This window comes from Lasiodiplodia theobromae (assembly GCF_012971845.1).
Source record: "Lasiodiplodia theobromae strain AM2As chromosome Unknown scaffold_32, whole genome shotgun sequence".
Lineage (NCBI taxonomy): Eukaryota > Fungi > Ascomycota > Dothideomycetes > Botryosphaeriales > Botryosphaeriaceae > Lasiodiplodia > Lasiodiplodia theobromae.
The window spans coordinates 393356-413453 of NW_023336511.1; the positions used below are offsets into that span (position 1 = coordinate 393356).

General features: G+C 54.2%; 7 protein-coding genes across 7 annotated transcripts; 3 read left to right on the forward strand and 4 right to left on the reverse strand.

Moving 5' to 3' along the window:
* Positions 1–1440: 1440 nt before the first annotated feature.
* LTHEOB_9596 (ABC transporter protein) lies at positions 1441–3871 on the reverse strand (the record flags this gene model as incomplete). The annotated part of the gene is made up of 3 exons (XM_035519200.1): positions 1441–3669; positions 3719–3777; positions 3841–3871. 3 exons carry the CDS (start codon positions 3869–3871, stop codon positions 1441–1443), a joined length of 2319 nt encoding a protein of 772 aa, XP_035368823.1.
* Positions 3872–5966: 2095 nt separating this feature from the next.
* On the forward strand, positions 5967–7088 carry LTHEOB_9597 (Glycoside hydrolase family 43; the record flags this gene model as incomplete). Its single annotated transcript, XM_035519201.1, has 3 exons — positions 5967–6305; positions 6359–6550; positions 6609–7088. The coding sequence occupies 3 exons, from the start codon at positions 5967–5969 to the stop codon at positions 7086–7088; spliced, it is 1011 nt and encodes a 336-aa protein (XP_035368824.1).
* Positions 7089–8142: 1054 nt separating this feature from the next.
* On the reverse strand, positions 8143–9599 carry LTHEOB_9598 (Methyltransferase domain-containing protein; the record flags this gene model as incomplete). Its single annotated transcript, XM_035519202.1, has 9 exons — positions 8143–8176; positions 8232–8624; positions 8674–8834; positions 8885–8926; positions 8974–8996; positions 9052–9196; positions 9247–9355; positions 9407–9447; positions 9534–9599. The coding sequence occupies 9 exons, from the start codon at positions 9597–9599 to the stop codon at positions 8143–8145; spliced, it is 1014 nt and encodes a 337-aa protein (XP_035368825.1).
* A 464-nt stretch (positions 9600–10063) lies between these two features.
* On the reverse strand, positions 10064–11807 carry LTHEOB_9599 (Glycoside hydrolase family 42; the record flags this gene model as incomplete). The annotated part of the gene is made up of 2 exons (XM_035519203.1): positions 10064–11442; positions 11504–11807. The coding sequence occupies 2 exons, from the start codon at positions 11805–11807 to the stop codon at positions 10064–10066; spliced, it is 1683 nt and encodes a 560-aa protein (XP_035368826.1).
* Positions 11808–12837: 1030 nt separating this feature from the next.
* On the forward strand, positions 12838–14863 carry LTHEOB_9600 (Hexose transporter protein; the record flags this gene model as incomplete). The annotated part of the gene is made up of 7 exons (XM_035519206.1): positions 12838–13051; positions 13111–13191; positions 13255–13429; positions 13515–13809; positions 13864–14258; positions 14345–14408; positions 14468–14863. The coding sequence occupies 7 exons, from the start codon at positions 12838–12840 to the stop codon at positions 14861–14863; spliced, it is 1620 nt and encodes a 539-aa protein (XP_035368827.1).
* A 135-nt stretch (positions 14864–14998) lies between these two features.
* On the reverse strand, positions 14999–16065 carry LTHEOB_9601 (uncharacterized protein; the record flags this gene model as incomplete). The annotated part of the gene is made up of 2 exons (XM_035519207.1): positions 14999–15235; positions 15283–16065. 2 exons carry the CDS (start codon positions 16063–16065, stop codon positions 14999–15001), a joined length of 1020 nt encoding a protein of 339 aa, XP_035368828.1.
* Positions 16066–17842: 1777 nt separating this feature from the next.
* Positions 17843–19532, forward strand: LTHEOB_9602 (FAD linked oxidase; the record flags this gene model as incomplete). The annotated part of the gene is made up of 5 exons (XM_035519208.1): positions 17843–18224; positions 18276–18482; positions 18537–18920; positions 18966–19354; positions 19404–19532. 5 exons carry the CDS (start codon positions 17843–17845, stop codon positions 19530–19532), a joined length of 1491 nt encoding a protein of 496 aa, XP_035368829.1.
* Between the last annotated feature and the right edge of the window lie 566 nt (positions 19533–20098).

Genomic DNA, 20098 nt, shown 5'->3' on the forward strand with positions numbered 1-20098 from the left:
GCTTTGTCCGCCATGAAGGTACGAATGGAATCTAGCACCATAGTCGCAAGGCTTCTTCACAGAGGCGCTCTATTCTCAGGAGATGTCGATTGGCACAATAACTGCCAACTTCTACTCCATGCGACCTCCAAATCTTCCATGGAAAATCTCGGACTTCTACTTTCTCATTCCTTTGATACTACCCGAGAAGAGTGGATCTGCGGTCCTTTGCGGTTTCGAGACCAAACGATTCCATCGGACCCATTTGCCTGTTCTTCACCTGATGCTGTGCAGGCGGAACCGAAATCCCAAGAAGGCTCACTTCGTCGCTTTGACCCAAGTTGTCGGTGTCATCCGGGTGGTAGAACTCTTCTCCATTACGCCCGCGCAGGTGAAGTAGCGAGCCTGCTGATCCGGTGTGGTGCCGATGTCAACGCAAGAGACGATAAAGGACAAACTCCTATCTTTTTCGCTCAATCGTCCAAAACGAGATTACTTCTTGAAAACGGCGCCGATATTGAGGCCTCGAACAACGAAGGACGCACCTGTCTGTTTGAAGCCATGGAAGAGGAGCAGGTCCATATACTCGCTGAATATGGAGCTAATTTCAATCAAGTCGATCTGAAAGGCGAAGGCCCACTCGATGCTGCCAAGAGCCTCTGGAAGTGGAGAGCACTTATTGTCCATGGTGCCTACCCACGCAGTACAAGTGCACCATCTATTCTATCTCCGCTTCTAGCTGCAACTGGAACTAGCAACCCTGTTGAGCTCGCAGATACGCTGTACAGGAAGGAAGCTCTGGAAGCACGCGATAGTCAAGGAGCCACAGCCCTTCACCGCCTTGTTCTATTTGGTCCAGAAGGCGAGAACTACTGGTATATGGAGCTTGAGGAATGCCTGCACATACTCCTTTTCCACGGTGCAGATCCTGATCAAGGCGATAACCGGGGTATGACGGTACTTCACCACTTGTGTATGCACAAGGTTGGTTGGGGTGCGGTGGTAGTTTTGATTCAAGCTCGAGCAGATATCAACGTGCGAGATGCACTCGGTAGGACCCCGCTCATTGTGGCTGCAATTGAGGGTAATTGTATGGTTCTTGAGTATTTGATTAGGGCAAGGGCAGACATTGAGGCTCGCGATGACCAGGGCAGAACAGCGCTGATCGCAGCATGCAACGCGCAAAGGCTTGGAACATCGAAAATGCTAATCGAGGAGGATGCAGATATCGAGGCTAGAGACAGCGCTGGAAACCATCCAAAAGCGTTAGGTGGGGCCGGGTTTCATTCGCGCCTGTGGCATGTTGATTTCGAAGTTAGAAATATGCACCTATGTGACTGTGGTGTCGGTCGACACTGGTAGGGGGGGATTTTATACATAGGTTTGAATGCAATACAGCACGTACTTATCAACCACTGCAGCTTGGTCACTACCTCAAAAGACCTTGATTTGACCACTACTCTACAGCTTTCCATCAGGCGACTGCTTCGACCACAGCTCTTGATACTTGCCCCCCTTCTTCAATAGCTCCGCATGCGACCCCCTCTCCACAATCCGACCATTATCCACCACAAGAATAAGATCAGCATGCATGATAGTCGACAAGCGATGCGCAATAACGAACGTCGTCCTCCCAGCACTCAACCTCCGGAACGCCTCCTGAATCCGCGCCTCGGTCCCCGAATCAATCGCACTCGTCGCCTCATCCAACAACACGATCCGCGGATCCTTCAAAAACACCCGCGCAATAGCCAACCGCTGCAGCTCACCCCCCGAAAGCTTAACCCCGCGCTCCCCCACGCGCGCCGCGTACCCGTCGGGAAACGACTCAATCTTATCATGCACGACAGCGGCGCGGCACGCCTCGCGCACCTCCTCATCCGTCGCGTCGAGCCGCGCGTACCGCACGTTCTCCATGATGCTCTGGTTGAACAGCGCCGGGTCCTGCGGGACCACGCCGAGCGCGCCGCGCAGCGAGTCGAGCGACACGTCGCGCACGTCCTGGCCGTCGATGGTGATGCTGCCGCCCGTCACGTCGTAGAAGCGCAGCAGCAGCTTGAGGATGGTCGACTTGCCGCCGCCCGTCTCGCCGACCAGCGCCACCGTCTGGCCCGGCTCGGCGGCGAACGACACGTCGCGGAGGGTCGGCTTGCGCGGGTCGTAGGCGAACGCCGCGTTCGCGAAGACGACGCGGCTGCCGCCCCCGTTGTTGGCGGCGCGCAGGGGCGGGGCGCCGCCGGGCTTCTCGGCGACGGAGGGTTTGGTCTGCAGGAGTTGGAGGAGGCGCTCGGCGCCGATGAGCTGCGAGGCGGTGGTGCGGAGGGTCCAGGTCAGGTGGCTGAGCGGCTCCTGGATGGAGCCCCAGTAGGTGATGAGCAGGACGAGGTGGCCGACGGGCGCCTGGCCGGCGGCGATGCGGGATGCCGCGAGGAAGGCGCTGGTGAGCAGGCCCAGCGCCATGATCAGGCTCTGCGCCGAGTCGATGTAGTTCATGACGTCGTAGTAGCGCACTTCCTTCGCTTTGAAGCTGTCGACGGCCTCGAGGTAGCGGTCCTGCTCGAAGCGCCGCCGGTTGTGGTACGTCACCGTCTGCCAGTTGCTGACCGAGTCGTACAGGATCTCGTTGCCCTTGCGCTCGCCTTCGGTGTAGTCGCGCCGCTTGGCCGCGAGCGAGCTGTTGCCCCGGATGCCGGCGTAGATGTAGGCGCTGGAGGTCGCGATGATGATGAGCGCCATGTACGCGTCGAACACGGATGACAGGTACACGGCTGCCACCACGAGGTCGATCAGCACCGGCCCGGCGTCGAACAGCACCGTGTCGATGACGTTGTGGATGTCGGACCCTTGCTCGATGGCTTTCAGCACCTCGCCGCAGCTTTTGGCGCTGTGGTAGTCCATCGACAATCCCATGACGTGATTGAAGGCTGCCGACGACAGTTGCCGGTATGCGTATGCTGAAACCCGGGTGGTGGCCATTGTTCGGAGCAGGTCGAAGCCAGCGGACACGCTGACAAGTTTGAGGGCCGCCCAAACGAGAAGCTCTTTCCAAGGGAAATATCTGGTTTCGCCGGCATTGGACAGCGCGTCTGTAATAATGCCTAGTTGACGAGGAATGAGGACCGTCAGGAACCGCTCCGCCGTAAGCGTCAGAACGAGAACCCCCAGCCAGAACTGCATTCGCCGGTTGTTGTACGGCCAGATCAGAGGCAGGAAGATCACGAAGCCTTTCAGGTAGCCCCACCAACCACCCTCTTCCTCCAGTCGCTTCTGCTGCAGTTCTTTCATCTCCTCATCGTCGTCGTCCGAGTCATCGTCTTTGTCACTATCTCGGTCATTCACCGACGAGGGAAGGCTGCCATAAGATGGGGATCCGTCTGACTCGATGTTTTCGCTCACCAGCAGAGATCGGCTTTCTTCATCGAGTCGTATTCCCTTTTCGCGGGATCCGTAGCCCAGGAAGAGGATGGACAGGAAAAGGGCCACCAGAATCATTGCTCGGGCAGAGCCGAGCGAGTTCCCAACAGCGAAGTCTTGGGGTGCCGACAACGTGACCAGCAGGCCCAGGATGGTCAACTCGAAAACAGCACCAAATGCCCAGCATCCCAAGAACGTGTACCAAACTGGAGCTTTTGTTTCCATGAGAGAGATTGTGATGGAGCCCCACACCATTATTGACGCCAGCACATAGATCTTGAACGAGTTAAAGAGGCCAGCCCGTATGTCATAGAAAAGAGCTCACCATATCATGCTTGACGGGCCATTTGTCTTGATTGGCTGCCCTGATGAAGTAGAAGATGGCTTGTCCCAGCTAAACCGTCTGTTAGAACTGCTTATTCAAATCGTGGCCGAAAGCCAACTTACAAAACTGAGTGGCACCAAAGGTAGGAGCCATATGGCGACTGCGCGCCTCTTTCGGTTGGTTGAATCATCGACCGTCTTCTGCAGCGTACAAGCAGTGATTAACGATGCGCTGATGAAATACACGGCAATTACAACTGGTGAAATATAATGGAAAACTTCCAGTAACCGGGAGGTCGCTGAAGTAGGGTGCGGATGCATCATCGGAGTGCGTTGAGAAGTGAGCATTGCCTTGGTCAGGCCAAAAAGGCCGACGAAGGCATGCTTTTTAAACCGGGGAAAAATGGTGGTTAGTGTCGAGTCACGGCGCTTATTTGCATCTGCGTCATTTCTAGCCCTAAGGCTGACAGCTATCGGTGTGGCACGACGATATTGCGTTTGAGTTGAAAAGCTGGGCAAAATACGAAATAGGTCGGATTATGCGGTCTTGTGGCGAATCAGAATCACGCTGACTGCATGGAGATACCGCCACGGTAAATGTCGGCAGACACCGCACAGCCGACTGCTGCCTAGATACGTAAATTCTTTGAAAGTTTCACCGAAGGTGCTGCGCACGGAGTGATAATAGTATCCACTCACCTACTTAGATTAAAAGCTCAGGCTTAGGATCTGCAGCCGCACTATACCGGAATAAGTAATAATTTTGGCCAAGAAACCTGGGAGCCCTGCACACGATTAAGATGGTATGCGAACTTGAAAGAGTCAAACCGTTTGTCCGAATGATTTTACTCAGGCTAGATGCATCGATAGAGAGTCATCCCACTAGCTGAATGAGTGTTGAGTCACCATTGTTCGCCAATCGTCGCAATAAGCTTGATGGTTCCACAGGGCGCAGTCGACTGCGCCACCGGGTCAAGCAAGAACTGCCGCTAAACCTTAACATTGTAGGCGTCTATCCATCAGAAATCCAATCCCATAGAGGTATTATCATCATATGCTTCCTATAGCGGCGAGGAAGGCATGAGTTCTCTTGGCGGCCATGCATGGTTGCTGTTCCATGGAGGCCTGGCTAAAGTTGCACAGATGTCCTGCGGTGAGGGTGGCGTCTGACGGTGCTGCAATAATGCCCATCGATAGAACCAGCTCGGGTTCGGTTGACGGCAGTATGCCGCCCGGTCACCAAATTGCGTCGCACCTGAACGCTTTGCCTACGAAACTTGGGGCGCTGAGAGATGAGCTTCAGCAACCGACGAATGCCAGGGTATGGCCGGGGAGAACGAAGCACATGTGGATGGGCATGGAGGATGGGATTATGGATAGACGTTGGTCGGACATGGAGCAGTACAACGTACTACGAGACGAGCGGCAGGATTGCGGCGGCTGACTGTATGGAAGAGCTGTCAGCTCAATACTGCTTGTGAGATCGGTTCTCCAATTGAGAACTCCGCAGCACTGGGTGGCTTTCCACGCCAATTCAAAGTGGCCGGGGAGAAATTGAGTGATGGCAGCCGGGCGACGAAGAAGAGGCTTTAGCGTGTGTTGCAGGTCAGAGTGCGCTTGTAGTGCTACACATATAACCTGCCATAGGCCTCGCGATTGACCCTGTCAAAGACAAACTTAGTAATTTCACCAGAGCATTTCCTCACCAGTATTTGACTGTGAGCACTGAGCTCTTCAGCGCTTCTCAACGCTTTTTCAATGGCACACTCATCATCGAGTCATGGCAGGCCTCGTACTCCAGGATGTGGGAAACCCCAAAAGAATGTCTTGAAATGTCGCAACAGCTCTGCGAAAGTTGGAGCTGACGAATTGACCGCGCGGCAAAGCGATCATCATAAGGCTCTTGTATGGCGAGCCCGTGGTGTTCCGGTTGAGGTCCGGTGGGATGTGTGGGGAAGATAGTGTTTCTAGAAATCGCGCCGCGATAATCCGCCTATTAAAATACCCCGCCTCTCGTGATACGTGACGTATCGAAGCGTTACCCCGCAACAAATTCCCAGCGGTAAGTACTTGGTGGGAAATGATCGACAGGTCCACCGGCATCACAGCCAGGAACTGGAGGCTCGCTTCGGCGGCTCCGGAGCGATATCACAGCGGCCGGATAAAAGAGGCTCTATAAAAGTGTGCATTGCCTAGATGAATTTCCGTTTGTACGTACCTGCTCTCGAGTTTTTCCGACATCTGCTACCATGCGCTCAAATTATTTCTCGACCAGCCTCGTTCTCGCGTGCGCATCGGCTGCTTTGGCCGTGCCATTCGCAAGCGACAGCGGAATCCTGAGCAAGAAGGCTGACTCGACTAAGGTCGGCTATTTGGCGGCCTATTGGAAGACGGACGAGACTGGTATCTTCTTTGCATTGAGCACCAACGACAACCCGCTGCAATTCAATCCGGTCAATGGCGGAGAGCCCCTCTTCGTTCCCACCCTCGGTCAGAAAACCGTTCGGGACCTCTCACTCGTTCCCGGCTCTGGAGAGGAAGAAGGCACAAAATGGTATCTTCTCGCAACGGATCTGAACATTGAAGATGTACGAAGTTTCCTGTACAATTGGCCGAGCTGCTTGTGGCTAACATTCAGTAGTACGCGTCGTGGGATGCCGCAGCTGCCAATGGCTCGAAAGCGTTGTTGATCTGGGATAGCTCAGACCTGATTAACTGGACGGACGAGAGGCTCATAACCGTCGAGGATGACACCGCCGGAATGGCGTGGGCGCCCGATGCCATCTGGGATCCGGAAGCGGGTCAATACTTGGTGCACTGGGCATCTCAATTTGTGAAACCTCCGCAGGCACCCAACGTGTTGTACTCGACATTTGCTAACCGCTGAGCAGTTCGCCGAAAACGACACGACTCACAGCAACGGCCCAATCGACGAAGCCGTCATGCGCTACGCGCACACGAGCGACTTCCAGACGTTCACGACCCCGCAGACGTACCTCGACAGGAACCCCGAGAGCACCATCGACCTCAGCTTCCTCAAGATCAACGACACGGCCTACGTGCGCTTCTGGGCGCACGACGGCTTCCACACCGAAGTCGGCTACGACGGCTTGTTTGGCGCCTTCGAGGAGGTTGGGGAAGTCGTCACCGGCTACGAGGGCCCTTATGCGTTTTGGGACAACACGGCCGACGGCGTGGCGTACGTGATTGCCGACAAGCTGGGTTCTGATGCGGGGATCAGAGGATATGGACCGGCGGACCCGACGACGGGCGCGTGGGTGCAGGACACGTCGGTGGATGATGCGTATATGAGACATGGCTCTGTTCTCGCTGTTACTCAGGAACAGTATGATGCGCTGGCTGCTCTCTGAGGGGGAAAGGCCTCGTCGAATCCTGAAGTCAACAGTGAAGCGTTTTCAGAAACCATCCAAATGGATTAGTTTTGTTCATACGTGTCTGATGAGCTTTGTCCAATTCATCTCGAGTCAATCATTTGTGAGAAGTTCGGTATTGTTGTTACCGTCCAACAAGGATTATCTCACATAGTCCGCAAAGCTCAGCTTTGACCATGATTGACGCTTCGTTTGAATGCGGAATTGCTTGTAGCCAAGTTCATTCCAAAGTCGCCCTGCCTTCCGAACGAGAGGAAGCTTCCTGCTGACGCAACCATGCTTCAGGCGTCCACAGACCCGACCGGAAGGTCCTCCACAGGCAAATCCAGAAAATTAGGGTAAACACCGGGAGAAGAAATGGGGCGACCAATCCGAGAATGATGACAGTCATTTGCAACTGGATAGTGTGGTATGCCAGCGCAAACATCTCGGAAGCCAACTCAAGCATGATGTCGACTAGCCATGAGCCCACTGCTCGCCCCAAGTCCTGCACAAGCTCAATCGCTATACAGAGTACTTGGAACGCAACGGAAAATGCAGAACCTCTCCTGAAAGATGTACCGCGACTGCGCAGCCATGAGGATTGTTGAGTTGTTGACCGTTCGTCGTTGTGTGGCGGAGGACCGGTAGCTCTCAATCTGGAATAATCCATGGATAGAATATCGAGCAATCTTGAAGGTAGAACTCGAGTAGTAAAGAATTGGAGAAACTTATTAAAGGCTAGGAGTTGAGGGCAATTGTTGGGCTTTTTAGAGAAGCTGAAATGCTGTAAGCAGCCTAGGCGTATCCGTTATCACATGCGTTGCGGGCACCAATCACAGAACAGGAGGATAATTAGTGAGAGCCAATATGCCACTGAGTTTGGCCTGACGTAATCGATCAATGAGAGGAATGCAATTGTTGAAAACGCATGATCATTACTCATCCTGGAATGAAAACATCAGAATAGTCCGAGAACTTGGACATGACGCACTTCCAACGTACACGTATGATGCTACCTTCGCCTACACCCTACTCATGACCCTACTTCAATCTATTCCTCCGGCTTTTGGCCATACGCAACGTAGCTGTTTCCTTGTCAGAAACCCAATAAGTGTGGCCAATTCAGTGGAAGATACTTACTAAAGAATATAGGGGTGGATGGACTTCCCCTTCAACTCCTGTCTGACCTTCGCGCAGAAAACATTGACTTCTTCGGCCGTCCAACCCAGAACGCCAGTGAAGAGGCGGAGAGAGAAGCCCTCCATGCCATCAAGAGCTTGCAAGAGGTTGATGGTGCCAATCTCCCTCATCAATTTATCCTTGGGCCAAGGACCGGATGGGACCTTGTACAGGTCCACGTGGACATTCTTGAAGCCTGCATTCTTCAACCAATCACCGAGCTTTGGTCCGGTGTAGAATTCCTTGCCTATCTTTGCACATCCCTGTTCGATAGTCTCCACGAACTTGGTGATGTACGCATCGGGCTTGACGGAGCCATCGTCGGTCCTGTAGTGCAGGTCAAAGCCTTGTAGCCTACAATTCTCAGCGATTGGAAACGGCAAGTCTATTGGGGCGCACGTACTCAACCCATCCACCGGGCCGGACGTTGTTGTACATGTTTGAGACAAGCGTCGGCCAATCCGAGATAGCTCCATCAAGGTAGCGTGCAAATATCAAATCAAAAGGCTTGGAGTACGTCCAAGGAGCCTCAACGTCGTCGACTTCGAATTTCAAATTCGGGGGCTGCGTTGTTAAAATCGATTCGAGTCCGTGCCGGAAATGTGAATACTCACCAACCATTGCGGCTGCACAGGGCTCAAATCATTTCCGAGAACCTACGCAAGATAAGCATCGGTCTGGGGTAGCCGTAGCAAAGATTTACCTCCGCATCGGGATATTTGTCCGCTGATCAGGCACATTAACTTTGTGATTATGCGATGGCTGACTCTATTTCACATACCAACTTCAATGGCCCAAATGCCAGTCCCAGTTCCCACGTCCAGGACGCGCTTCAACTGATCTTTCTTGATGGGGGCGTGGAAGTGCTGCTTGTTGGTGGTGAGCATCAACATGTGATGGACAAAGTCGAGTCGATCTTGCTCGGTCTAGATTACACGGTCAGAGGGTGAGAGCTCGAGTCTTTTCTAATACACACATCATCATTAGGCATGTAGTAGTCTCCTCCTTTGTAGGCATGATACCGACGGCCGTTTTCGACGGGATAAGCGGTAACGCTAGATGTCAGGGACTGGGAATAGGCGGAGCTGAAGAGGGAGTCAGTAGCCGTGGCATATTAGAGCAGATAAGGCAGTTACAGCTGATCGTCGATACTTCCGCGGGTCGAATCCGTCTCGAACTGTGACAAGATTTAGTAAAATTGGCTTACCAAATCGCTTATGTTGCAATAGGAATTTCCAAACAGGGGCCAGTAAAGGATCTTACCGTTTCATCGACCTCGATATTCTGCATATTTGCAAGGGCAGGTGTGACGTTCTGGGGAGCAGCCATGTTGTACAGGATTCGGATATGCGCGGATTAAGGAGAAACGAAAAAGCTGGAACATGACAAGTGGCGGGGCAGACTTTTGTTTATAGCGCAGACATGCGTCAGGAGAGACGCACTGGTCCACGATTCCGGGAAGAAAACCGATGTCAGAACATGACTTTTACGTGTGGCACAGCAGTCCATGATCGAGATTACCAACGTATTGACAGCAAGCCAGCACATCATTTTCCTGACGAGGCCCCACCCGCCACGCGGCTAAGTCGCTTGGGTTTCTGGAGCCGGCTAGCGCTTGGGATTAGGAGTCGTGCGTTAGGAAGCTCGCACTATAAGCAAGCCGAGCGCCGAAGTTAAGGTTTTTCTCAATAGTGGGGAGCCGCGGGATTTCAAACACAGAGACGTTGACAGATCACAATACGGCTCTGTATACAAATTCATGAGATTTGATTCGGAAGCATCGGATACATACATCACTCATCCTCCTCGATCGAATAAACCTCCAACTCGGCAATCATGGTCCTCGCCGGGATCGTCACGCAGATAGGGAAGCCACCGTAGTCAGGGTCCTCGTTGGGCATCATAGCGAAGATGCCACTCCTCGTCTCATCGCCGTTCAGGTTCCGCAGGGTGCGCAGCTCGCCCGTCTCCTTGTTGACGACGTACTTCTCCTGGAAGCGCAGGAAGCCGGTGAAGGTGCTGCGGGGGTTGAGCGACTTGGCCAGGACCTGGAAGCCCCAGCCGATCAGCAGGAAGCGGGCGCCGCCCAGGTGAATGACCATGCCGGCGCCGGGGCCAGGCTTGCCGAAGACGAAGCAGCGCTGGATGGTGAGCTGCCACTCGCCGAAGACGACGGTCTGCGGGGGCGAGGGGTCGGGGCCAGCGTCGGGCAATTCGTCGAAGAAGAAGCCGTAGGAAGAATTAGGCCGGCGCTGAGCCTCGAGCACGATGTGCGAGACGCGGTCCAGCAGGCCGTAGTGGCGGGTGAAGGGGCTTGTGGGCGGGTCGAGGGTGTCGATGCCGAAGGGCGAGGTGCCCAGGCACTGGTGGCTGCCAAAGGCCTTCCACACGCGGCGCGCGCCGTACTCGTCGCGGCGCTGCTCCGGGATGAACAGCGGCTGGTTGCGGTGGCGGTACTTGGCGCACGAGCTGCCGTATTCGTTGAGGTAGACGTCGGGCGCGATCAGGTCCAGGCTCGGCGCGAAGTGCTGCCAGATGTCTAACACGTCGACGACGCCGCCCCCTGACGGGTAGTTGCCCGGCTCCTCGCCGCCACCAACGATGGTCGGGAAGTTGTTGTCGGCGTCTTCGCCCGCGTAGTTCTGCCACACGTTGGTGTACAGCGGGATCGGGTACTTGGCTTTGCCGGCTGATGCGACCTGGTTGAGGTAGAGGGCGTAGTGGTATGCCATGAACAGCTCGTCTGTCTTCTTGCTCTTGCCGAACACCTCCTCCCACGTTCCCTGCTTCTTGCTTGCCGTCTTGAACGACTTGAAGTTAGCACGGAAGTTCTCGGTCAACGTGTCCCAGTTGCTATCGATGAAGTCGATGAGATCCTTAGGGACGGGCTGGCCGAACCGCTCGTTGGCATACTTGCTGCCGTCGCGCGAATCACCCAGAAGGCCCGTCTCGTTCTCGACTTGCACCATGACGACGGTTGAGTGTGCCTCGTCAATCTCCTTGATATGCTCCAGCAGCGTCGCAAAGGCCTTGGCATCCGCCTTGGGGGCCTCGTCATGGAAGATTGACACAACATCTCCTGTTGCCAGCTCGCCACCAGCCTTGCGCAGCTTTGCGCGCGGGAATCTCTTGGGGTTTGTCTTGACCCATCCGGGCGCGTATGTCGAGATGCCTATCATTCCTCGTCAGTCTTCTGATCCCTCCCCGACCTCCTACCCGACGACTTTGCTTACCGTTCTTGAACGAGCCGAACCACAGTAGCACGAGGTGAATGCCGTGCTCCCGCGCACCCAGGACGATCTGGTCCAAGTTTGCAAAGTCGAACTTGCCCTCCTCGGGCTCGATGTCCTCCCACGTCACGCACCCAAGGACCGTGTTGACGTGTGTCGCGACCATCTTTGGCCACACCTCTTTCATGTACTCTGCCGATGTGAGAGACGAGTTCTGCAGCTCGCCAGCGAGCATGAGCAACGGCTTGCCGTTGACGATGAGCTGGTGTGAGACGTCATTTTTCTGGAGGTGAGGGATTGAAGACATGGTGAATTAGATGGCAGCGTGAGATTAAGGGAGGAGAGGAGAAAGAGAAAGTACGGATTGGAGAGGGTGGCACCAGGCTCCGCAGAAGCAAGGCTTTATACGACGGCGAGCAGTGAGCACAAATTCTGGTGCCCTTCCTGCGTCATGCAGCGGAAATAAACGGCGATATCAGAGAGGTGCCCACGGCCCCGCCGCGCTTCGGGCTTGAAGCCATCTGATTGGGAATGCTCTCTGTCCTCTGCCGATGACCGGCCCTACTTCCAATGCCCATCCCAGACCCCGGAGGATTGGCGTCGTCAACGATGCACGCAATTACCTCAGGCGCCGCATGATCGTGGAGTCGGCAATTGGACATGTGGGCCTCTGTTGCAGTAGTAGTATTGCTATTGGATGAGAGCTAACCGTCCCGTGATGGGCTGCTGAGGTGCGCTGGAGATGGAGTGACCCAAGGAGGCAGGGCGGGGACCGTATTCGGCAAACCCCGCACCTTAAGAGCACCCGCTCTGGGGTTGCGGCATGGCAGCCAATGGGAGCCCGTCAATCCCGCAACTCCCACCCGGCCAGGCACGAACCACCACGCCTAAACCACCAAATAGCGCCGCTCCGACGGTGGATTTTCGTGGTATGCGTAGGCTCCGGTGGATAGGACGTTTGAAGTTGTATGCCTGATGGCTCCTGATCGGTGTCCATGTGGCAGAGCCTCCTCGGTCAAACGTGGGCGACTTGGTGCCCGGCGGGAATGAGCGCCGCCTATTGGCCGAGCCTCCGCCCACGATGTGCGGGATGATCTGGGGAAGTACAGGGTAGATCTGCAGCCCAGCCCATGGGGCAGCAAGGTTGTGCTTGTAGTAGCCGGCTGTTAGCCGCGTCGAACCACTCCGTACGGCTATTTGACAGGAAACAGGCTGCGTTTGCGTCTTCGTATGCACTCCCATGCCTAAGCCGCGTCTATATAATACGCCGGTCTCCGGCCGAGCGGTAAAGCGCACCCGACCGTGATCAAACCACCTTTTCTGTTCCTACTACACCAATGGAAGACCCGAAGCGCATAACAGTTGACGAGGAGAAGCTGCCAGATGATGAAAGAAAGCCCAAGATCGAAGTCCCGCAGGTAACATGGTGGAAGGACCCGGGTCTTCGAAAGCTCTACTGCATGATGCCCATCCTGTTCCTCGGGTCGACCATCAACGGCTACGATGGCAGTCTCCTGAACGGCTTGCAGACTATGGACCCATGGCAAGAATGTGAGTTCTACCATCAGCTCAGTCTTCTTTCGTTGCACTGATGAACCATCGAAACACAGACTTTGATCATCCGACATCGGCAAGACTGGGTCTATTCACCGCCATCCAAAACATTGGTTCATTTGTCGCCATTTTCTTCTGTCAGTGAGAGATTATTCCGCATAGCACGGCACTGAAGAACCGAAGACTCATATCATGATTAGCATCGTACGCAGCAGACATGTTGGGCCGCCGGATCGGCGTGGTCATCGGTTTGATTGTTCTCCTGGTCGGCACCATCATCCAAGGCGAGTACATCTCCTCGTTCAACGAAGCCAGTGTGAAAGTGCTGACGAGCGTGAACAGTCGTACCGTCCGTGAACTCTGGAATGTTCATTGGTGGCCGTTTTCTGGTCGGCTTCGGGTTTGTCCATCACCCCCTTTTCCACTTGCGACATCTACTAACAAGAATGGAAACCGATAGCTCGAACCTCTCCCAAGGCTCTGCACCTCTGCTTGTCATGGAGCTCGCTTACCCCACCCACCGCGGAAAGCTCACGACAATGTACAATACGCTCTGGTATGTCGGTTCGATTGTGGCAGCATGGACTGTGTACGGCACCGTGAATTACACATCCGATGCTGCGTGGAGGATTCCCGTCGGAGTGCAAGCTGCCATGCCCGCCATCCAACTTGTCGGTATTTGGTTTTTGCCTGAAAGTCCGCGTTGGCTTTGCGCCAAAGATAGAGCCAGCGAGGCCTTTGAAGTGCTCGCAAAGGTAAGCTTCATCCACACCAACGCAATCATCGCTCGATCTGACCGAAACAAACAGTACCACGCCAACGGCGACACGCACTCCGCCTTCATCGAGCAAGAGCTCTTCGAAATCCAAGAGACGATCCGGCTCGAGCAACAGAACTCGCACGGCAGCTGGGCCGACCTCGTCCGCACGCCGGGCAACCGCAAGCGGCTCCTCCTCATCATCCTGACGGCCTTCTTCTCGCAGTGCTCCGGCAACGGCCTCGTGTCGTACTACATCCACGACATCCTCACCAGCGTCGGCGTGCACGACGCCAGCGACCAGTCCATCATCAACGGCGGTCTGCAGATCTGGTCTTTCCTCGTCGCTGTGCTCTTCTCCGTGCTGCTGGTCGACCGCTTGGGCCGCCGCACGCTGTTCCTGACCGCTGGTGTCGGCATGTTGATCGCCTTTTCCATCTGGACTGCGTGAGTGGCCCCTTCCACCCTTCCCCCACCGCACATTGCCACCGACATCTGCTTCCTTTACTGACACTCGTTTCCCCCGCATACAGCTGCTCCGCCGTCTACGCCGACACCGGCAACAAAGCCGCCGGCGGCGCCGTCATCGCCATGATCGTAAGCCCCACCCCCTCCCCCTCCCCCATCCTCCTTCCCACCATTAACCTCTCCCACAGTTCGCCTTCTACGGCGTCGCCGGCTTCGCCTGGCCCGGTCTAACCGTCTCCTACTGCGCCGAGATCCTGCCCTTCCACATCCGCGCCAAAGGGCTGGCCGTGACCATGGCCGGCACGGCCGCCTCGTCCGTCTTCAACCAGTACGTCAACCCCATCGGCCTGGCCGCCCTGCACTGGAAGTTCTACTTCGTCTACATCGCCATCCTCGTGCTCGAGTGCGGCGCCATTTACTTCTTGTACGTCGAGACGCGCGGCCCGACGCTCGAGGAGATTGCGAGGTTGTTTGATGGGGAGGATGCGGATGTCGCGGGGAAGGAGGAGGTGGTTGATGTGGCGAGGGGGAAGATTGCGAAGGGGAATAGCGCGGTGGGGGCGGAGCATGTGGAGGAGGCGTGAGGGAGGTGGTGCCCGAGGGAGAGGGGAAGTGGACGGAGGATTGGGGAGACTTTTCCGATACTGAGAGTTGATTGAACGAGAATTGAGCTGTTAATCGTTGATGTGCATTTGGATGCTCTTACTTGAGAGCCTGCGTCACTGCCGAAGCATGGACAGCGCGTTCGTGGCGTATTGGCCACGCTCCGAGATGATCTCGGAAACGGCGGGCAGGACAGCAGACGATGACGGCAGCGGGGTTCCAGACTGGTCAACCTTGTCCTCGATGGGAAGGGCGTGCTGCAGTAAGAACTTCAGCATCCACTTGTCGATCTTGTGCGTGTTCGGGTCCGCGGTCCACATGCAGGCCTTTTGGAAAGTGAAGAGACGGTCCATCTACCACCATTCAGTACACGACATCAACGCCGGATTAGGTGGCTTACCATTCCGTGCACGCTAGGCCAGTAGCCTCGAAGCTTTATCAGAATCTGAAAATTCTGCTCGAGCCGCTGCCGAGTCATGGGCAGCTCTTCTTCTTCGCCGAAGAACAGGATGTGGAGAAGCACGCTGGATGAAACCACCGTCATGTGGCCGACAATATTGTAGACAGCGTCACAACCAGGAATCTCGGTTGAGAGTTTCAAGAGATCGCTATACGTATTGGCATGGTGCTTGCAGCGGCTTGCGAAGAGCCTCTGCTTTGGGGTGCGGGGAAGCTGTATATCGAGGTACTGAAAGTGGATGAGCGTCGAGTAATGGTGGAAGCCGAGATGCAGGGCCACAAAGGTACGGCCGATTCCCTGGTCAGCGTGCCAGCGGAGATTGTCAACATTCAGGTGCAACTCAATGGGAAGCTCCTCGGCAAACTGTTCCAGGCGCGCAGCCAGTTTTTGAGCTTGCTCTTCGAAATGAGCGTCTTCAACTTCACCGCCGACGTGGCGGAGGTGCAGGTCTTGTATCTCGCCGAAGATACTGGCCAAGCTGATGAAATACGCCCATAACCCGTTTCTGAGCTCCGGGCGATATCTGAAGTCCGGTTGGTGGAAATGCAGCTCATGCACCGGCATGGGATACTTCAGGGCATCCGGCAACTGTCTGGTTAGACCAAGACCGGCAGAGTTCCAGCGGTCTACCATGTAAAGCGTCCAGTAGACGCGGCATTTGACTTCCTTGTCTATGTCCGTATCGGTAGGACTGGCTTGGGGAAGAGACAAGATCTGCGCCATGCGAATGGCGATGCCTGGACAGATGTCAATTGCTGGATTTTCAGGGAATGTATTGAGTGGTTATGCAAACCGAAAAACAACGCCTCAGACGTGGCTTCATTGTTAGCGCCGCAGGTATTTGCCACGAGGATGCATGCTTGGATATTTTCGATGCAGATATTCTCGACGTCTTCTTTCAACAATCGCTTGGCTTCCTGAGCAAACGATGTTCCTTGTGCTTGGACTGCGGGATCCTGATGAAATCTTTGCGGCACATTGTAAATCAGCAAATCATAAATGAGAAAATAGAAGAATGTACACACCTGGCAGATAACGCCAGGATGCCGCAGAGGACCTGATTGCGAATTAATCCCGAGGCGGCAGCATCTCGGATCGAGGGCTGATGAAAAAGCGAGTGGGGTTTGTCATGAACGAGCTTGATGTATATCTCTACAAGCTCACAGATCACATGGCGAGGTGGGGGAGAAATGCCTTGAGGCTGACAGAGCGTAGTATCGTCAGTCGAGAATCGGGTTGCTGGCGACGTGGGTTGCGGTAAGATAGGAACATGCTGGCGACTGTGGCTTGTTGCGAAGCTACAGGATAGCTGCTTATGGTCGCATGGAGCGCAGGAATCCGCCGTCGGAGATTTGGTGCATTTGCGCTTGCTCTCGCGACATTGTCTGCAAGCCTTTGCGACCTTCATGGCAGAGCATTGCGATGGAATGGCTGGTGAAGAACTTGCCACACCAGCCGAGGCCCATTGCAGCACGGGCCACCTCAGCACTTGTACTTTGTTGCCTCTGAAGTCTACTCTCAACACTCGAGAGAGACAAGTAGAAGGTATAGATTTTGTGCTGGCTTATCACTCTCAGTCTCAGTAATCTAATCTAAAATAAGTATAGCGTTCTTCACGAAGATATGATACGATCACGAATGCCTGTTTTCCATCCAACAAACACATATCCCGGCCCATCCCGAACCAGAACCGCAATGTGGGAACCGTCCCACGTCCCTTATCTACCGTTTTGGGTCTTTTGATGAAATTGACAAAAGTTTTCTTGCTCCTGACTAACTTCTACCAATACTCTTATAGAATTTAATGTTTTTTTTTAGAGGTTGGGATTTATTGAGCGTCTGCTTAACAATGTTATCTCTTCTGCGTGGGAAGATTCTCGCTCTACCTTGGTTTTTGGACGTGGAGTAACGCTCCGGTGTAATTTGAGGTGCAGCGGAGAATAAGACCGAGCTGGCGGACCTGCTACCACTTGGATTGTGGCTTTATTGGCTCAGTTTGTGGCTAGGATCTGCAATTGGTTGTCACATGCAGTAAGCTGACCGGAAAGTCACTGGTACATCCCCGCGCAACTGCCCCACCAACGCAAATCTAAACAATCCTCTGGCGAGATGTTACATTCTGGTAGTAGCAATATAGCTCATTTATGAATCAAAGTGATTTCTTGGCGGTCCTCCTTCTATTCTTTTTCAACCCTGCGGTTAACAATCTCCATGACCCAATGTCCCCTTGATCTATCATGTCACTGGAGTGCCTCAAATAAGACGGATTTAGAATGATGCTGCAAACGTCGTGCCAGAAGCCAAAGAATCCTCTGATAATCCGGGCATCGTCTCACTACCCCGCACACCAATCCCTCACGTCAGCAGTACGGCGCTGGCACTAGCACCTCCCTATTGTGGAGCGATATGATGTTAGCCCCAGAAAGAGCTATAAAGTTGAGTTCAAAAAGAGATTTCCCGTTTTTCTCACCCCCAAAATTCTCCGGTGCTCTATCACAACATGCATACTCTTTCGGAAAAGGCCAGAGCCGCAATCGCGGACATACTTCCTCCAGAGGAGATCCTGGAACCATCTTCAGAACTCTACACCAAAGAGTCGACAACATGGGCGGCCCAGAAGCAACAACACCCTGCTCTCGTCGTTCGCCCCGGAAGCGCTGAAAGGCTCCAGAAATTGGTCCCTTACCTGTACGAATCAGGCCTCGATTTCGCTATTCGCTGCGGAGGTATCGGATCCAGCTCGGCAAAAGATGTCGTCGTGAGCATGAAGCAGTTCGACTCGTTCAAGTACAATCCGGATGACCATACCATCGTTGTTGGAGCCGGCCAGTTGTGGGGCGACATCGAACAGAAGCTGGAGGAAGTGGCTCCGGGGCGCATTGGTACCTCCACTTGCTACAATTTCCAGGAGAAATGCTAATGTGAGTGTGCAGCCGTCTCAGCCCGCGTTCCGTGGGTCGGAGTTGCCGGATCCACTCTCAGCGGCTGCCTTTCCTGGGTTGGCACCGAGTTCGGCTTGGGTGCAGACCCCCAGAACATGCTCGACGTTGAGATTGTCCTCCGAGATGGGCGAAAGATATGGGCATCGACCGAGCCTGACCTGCTGTGGGCGCTGCGGGGCGGAGGAGGTAACTTTGGAGGTACGTTTCACTATTTGTGGCGGAGTGCACGTCAGACTGACGAAGCCTTTCCAGTTGTCACTGCTTTCCATTTCCGCACCTATCCGTACTCGACTTCTATCCATTGTGGGTACATCTCGTATCCGCCCAGCGCTCTTGAAGCCGTGTCTCGTGGAATCGCAGAACATGCGGCTCGACCGATTGACCCGCGCGTTTCGTTCCACTGCTTGATTGGAGCGGCGGACGAGAAGTTCCCGGGCCAAAGCTCTTGGACGGAGTCGACGGATCGAAAAGATCGAACAGTTCAATTCGCCAAGTTCCACCTCGGAGTATTCGTCTTCGATGCCTACGGTGAGGAGCACGGGCGCAGCGACAAGGGCTTCAAGTGGGCGTTCGATATCCCGGGCGCAGTAGACAAGACAGTAGTGACCACCATTAGGGGTGCAAATGAGCTGCAGAGTATGCGGACCTAATACTTATTGAAACATGGCTAATTAGATGTAGGCGCCAATAAGAATCTCGTTGGGGCCACGAACAGCTACCTCAACGCTTGCTTGGCTGACGAAATCGACCCCGAGTTCGTCATCCGTGGGAAGAATTGGGTCGAGGGTATCTCTTCCCTGGACTCTAGGCTTGGTCCTGGAACTTTATTCCTCCTTGAGGTGATGCCTGGAAAAACATTCAATGCCACTTCTTCCCCCGAGGAAACCGCCTGGCCGCACTCATCGAATAAGCACGTCCTTCAGCTGCTCACTGGCAGCCACCCAGACTCGAACTGTCCGGAGGAGCTGGCGCTGCATGCGCTGGCCATGGCGCCGTACATCATCAAGAAGACGCACTCCAAGGAGGAGTTTTTCCCAAACTTCCTTGAGTCCATCAACGACCGCAGCGCAGTACGTACATCAATTTCCACCCGCTGTGTTCCAATTCTGATGCATCTAGATTTTTGGTGTGAATTACGGGAAAATTCTAGAGGTCAAGAAGAAGTATGATCCTCAGCAGAGGTTCAACAAGGGCTCGTTCATTCCCATCCCCAGCGACAGAAAAGATTCTGTGCAATCGTCTATTTGAGAGGTGGTATCTCAGGGTGTTGGTCAATCGTAGGACGAGCCCTGCCGCATATGGTCTCAAGTTGTTGGAGCAATTGTCTGAAGCAGTTGCAATTCCGCACTCTTTTGTACGAATCGACATGTTACGAACAGCCAAATCAAGTCAGTGCCCACATCACGAATTCTAGCACCATCAAAGTGGCTACTCCGGTTGTCTGACAAGTCATCACATGGATGTCCGCTATAGCTTAGAGTTGGTATAATCTGTTGAGTAGCGACTATAGGGCGGCCTCGTTCAAGTGTGCCGTCAGCGAAGGCTTCAGTCTTGGACATGGGATTTGCGAAATGCTTCCTCCTGAGCAAGGTATATAGATTCAGCTTATATTTTACGTTTCATCCACAACAATAAGTCCTCGGTAAATTGGGGTGAAATATTGATACTTCTGAAAGCTCATTCTCCACATGCCATCAATCAATCCGCGGAGATATCCAAGACGAAAATGTGCGCTAAAGCGATTGTAGCTTAGATATCCGAGAGTCTGCTCCATACCTTCCGGTTTCCAAACATCATCGGGCCCCCACGATATC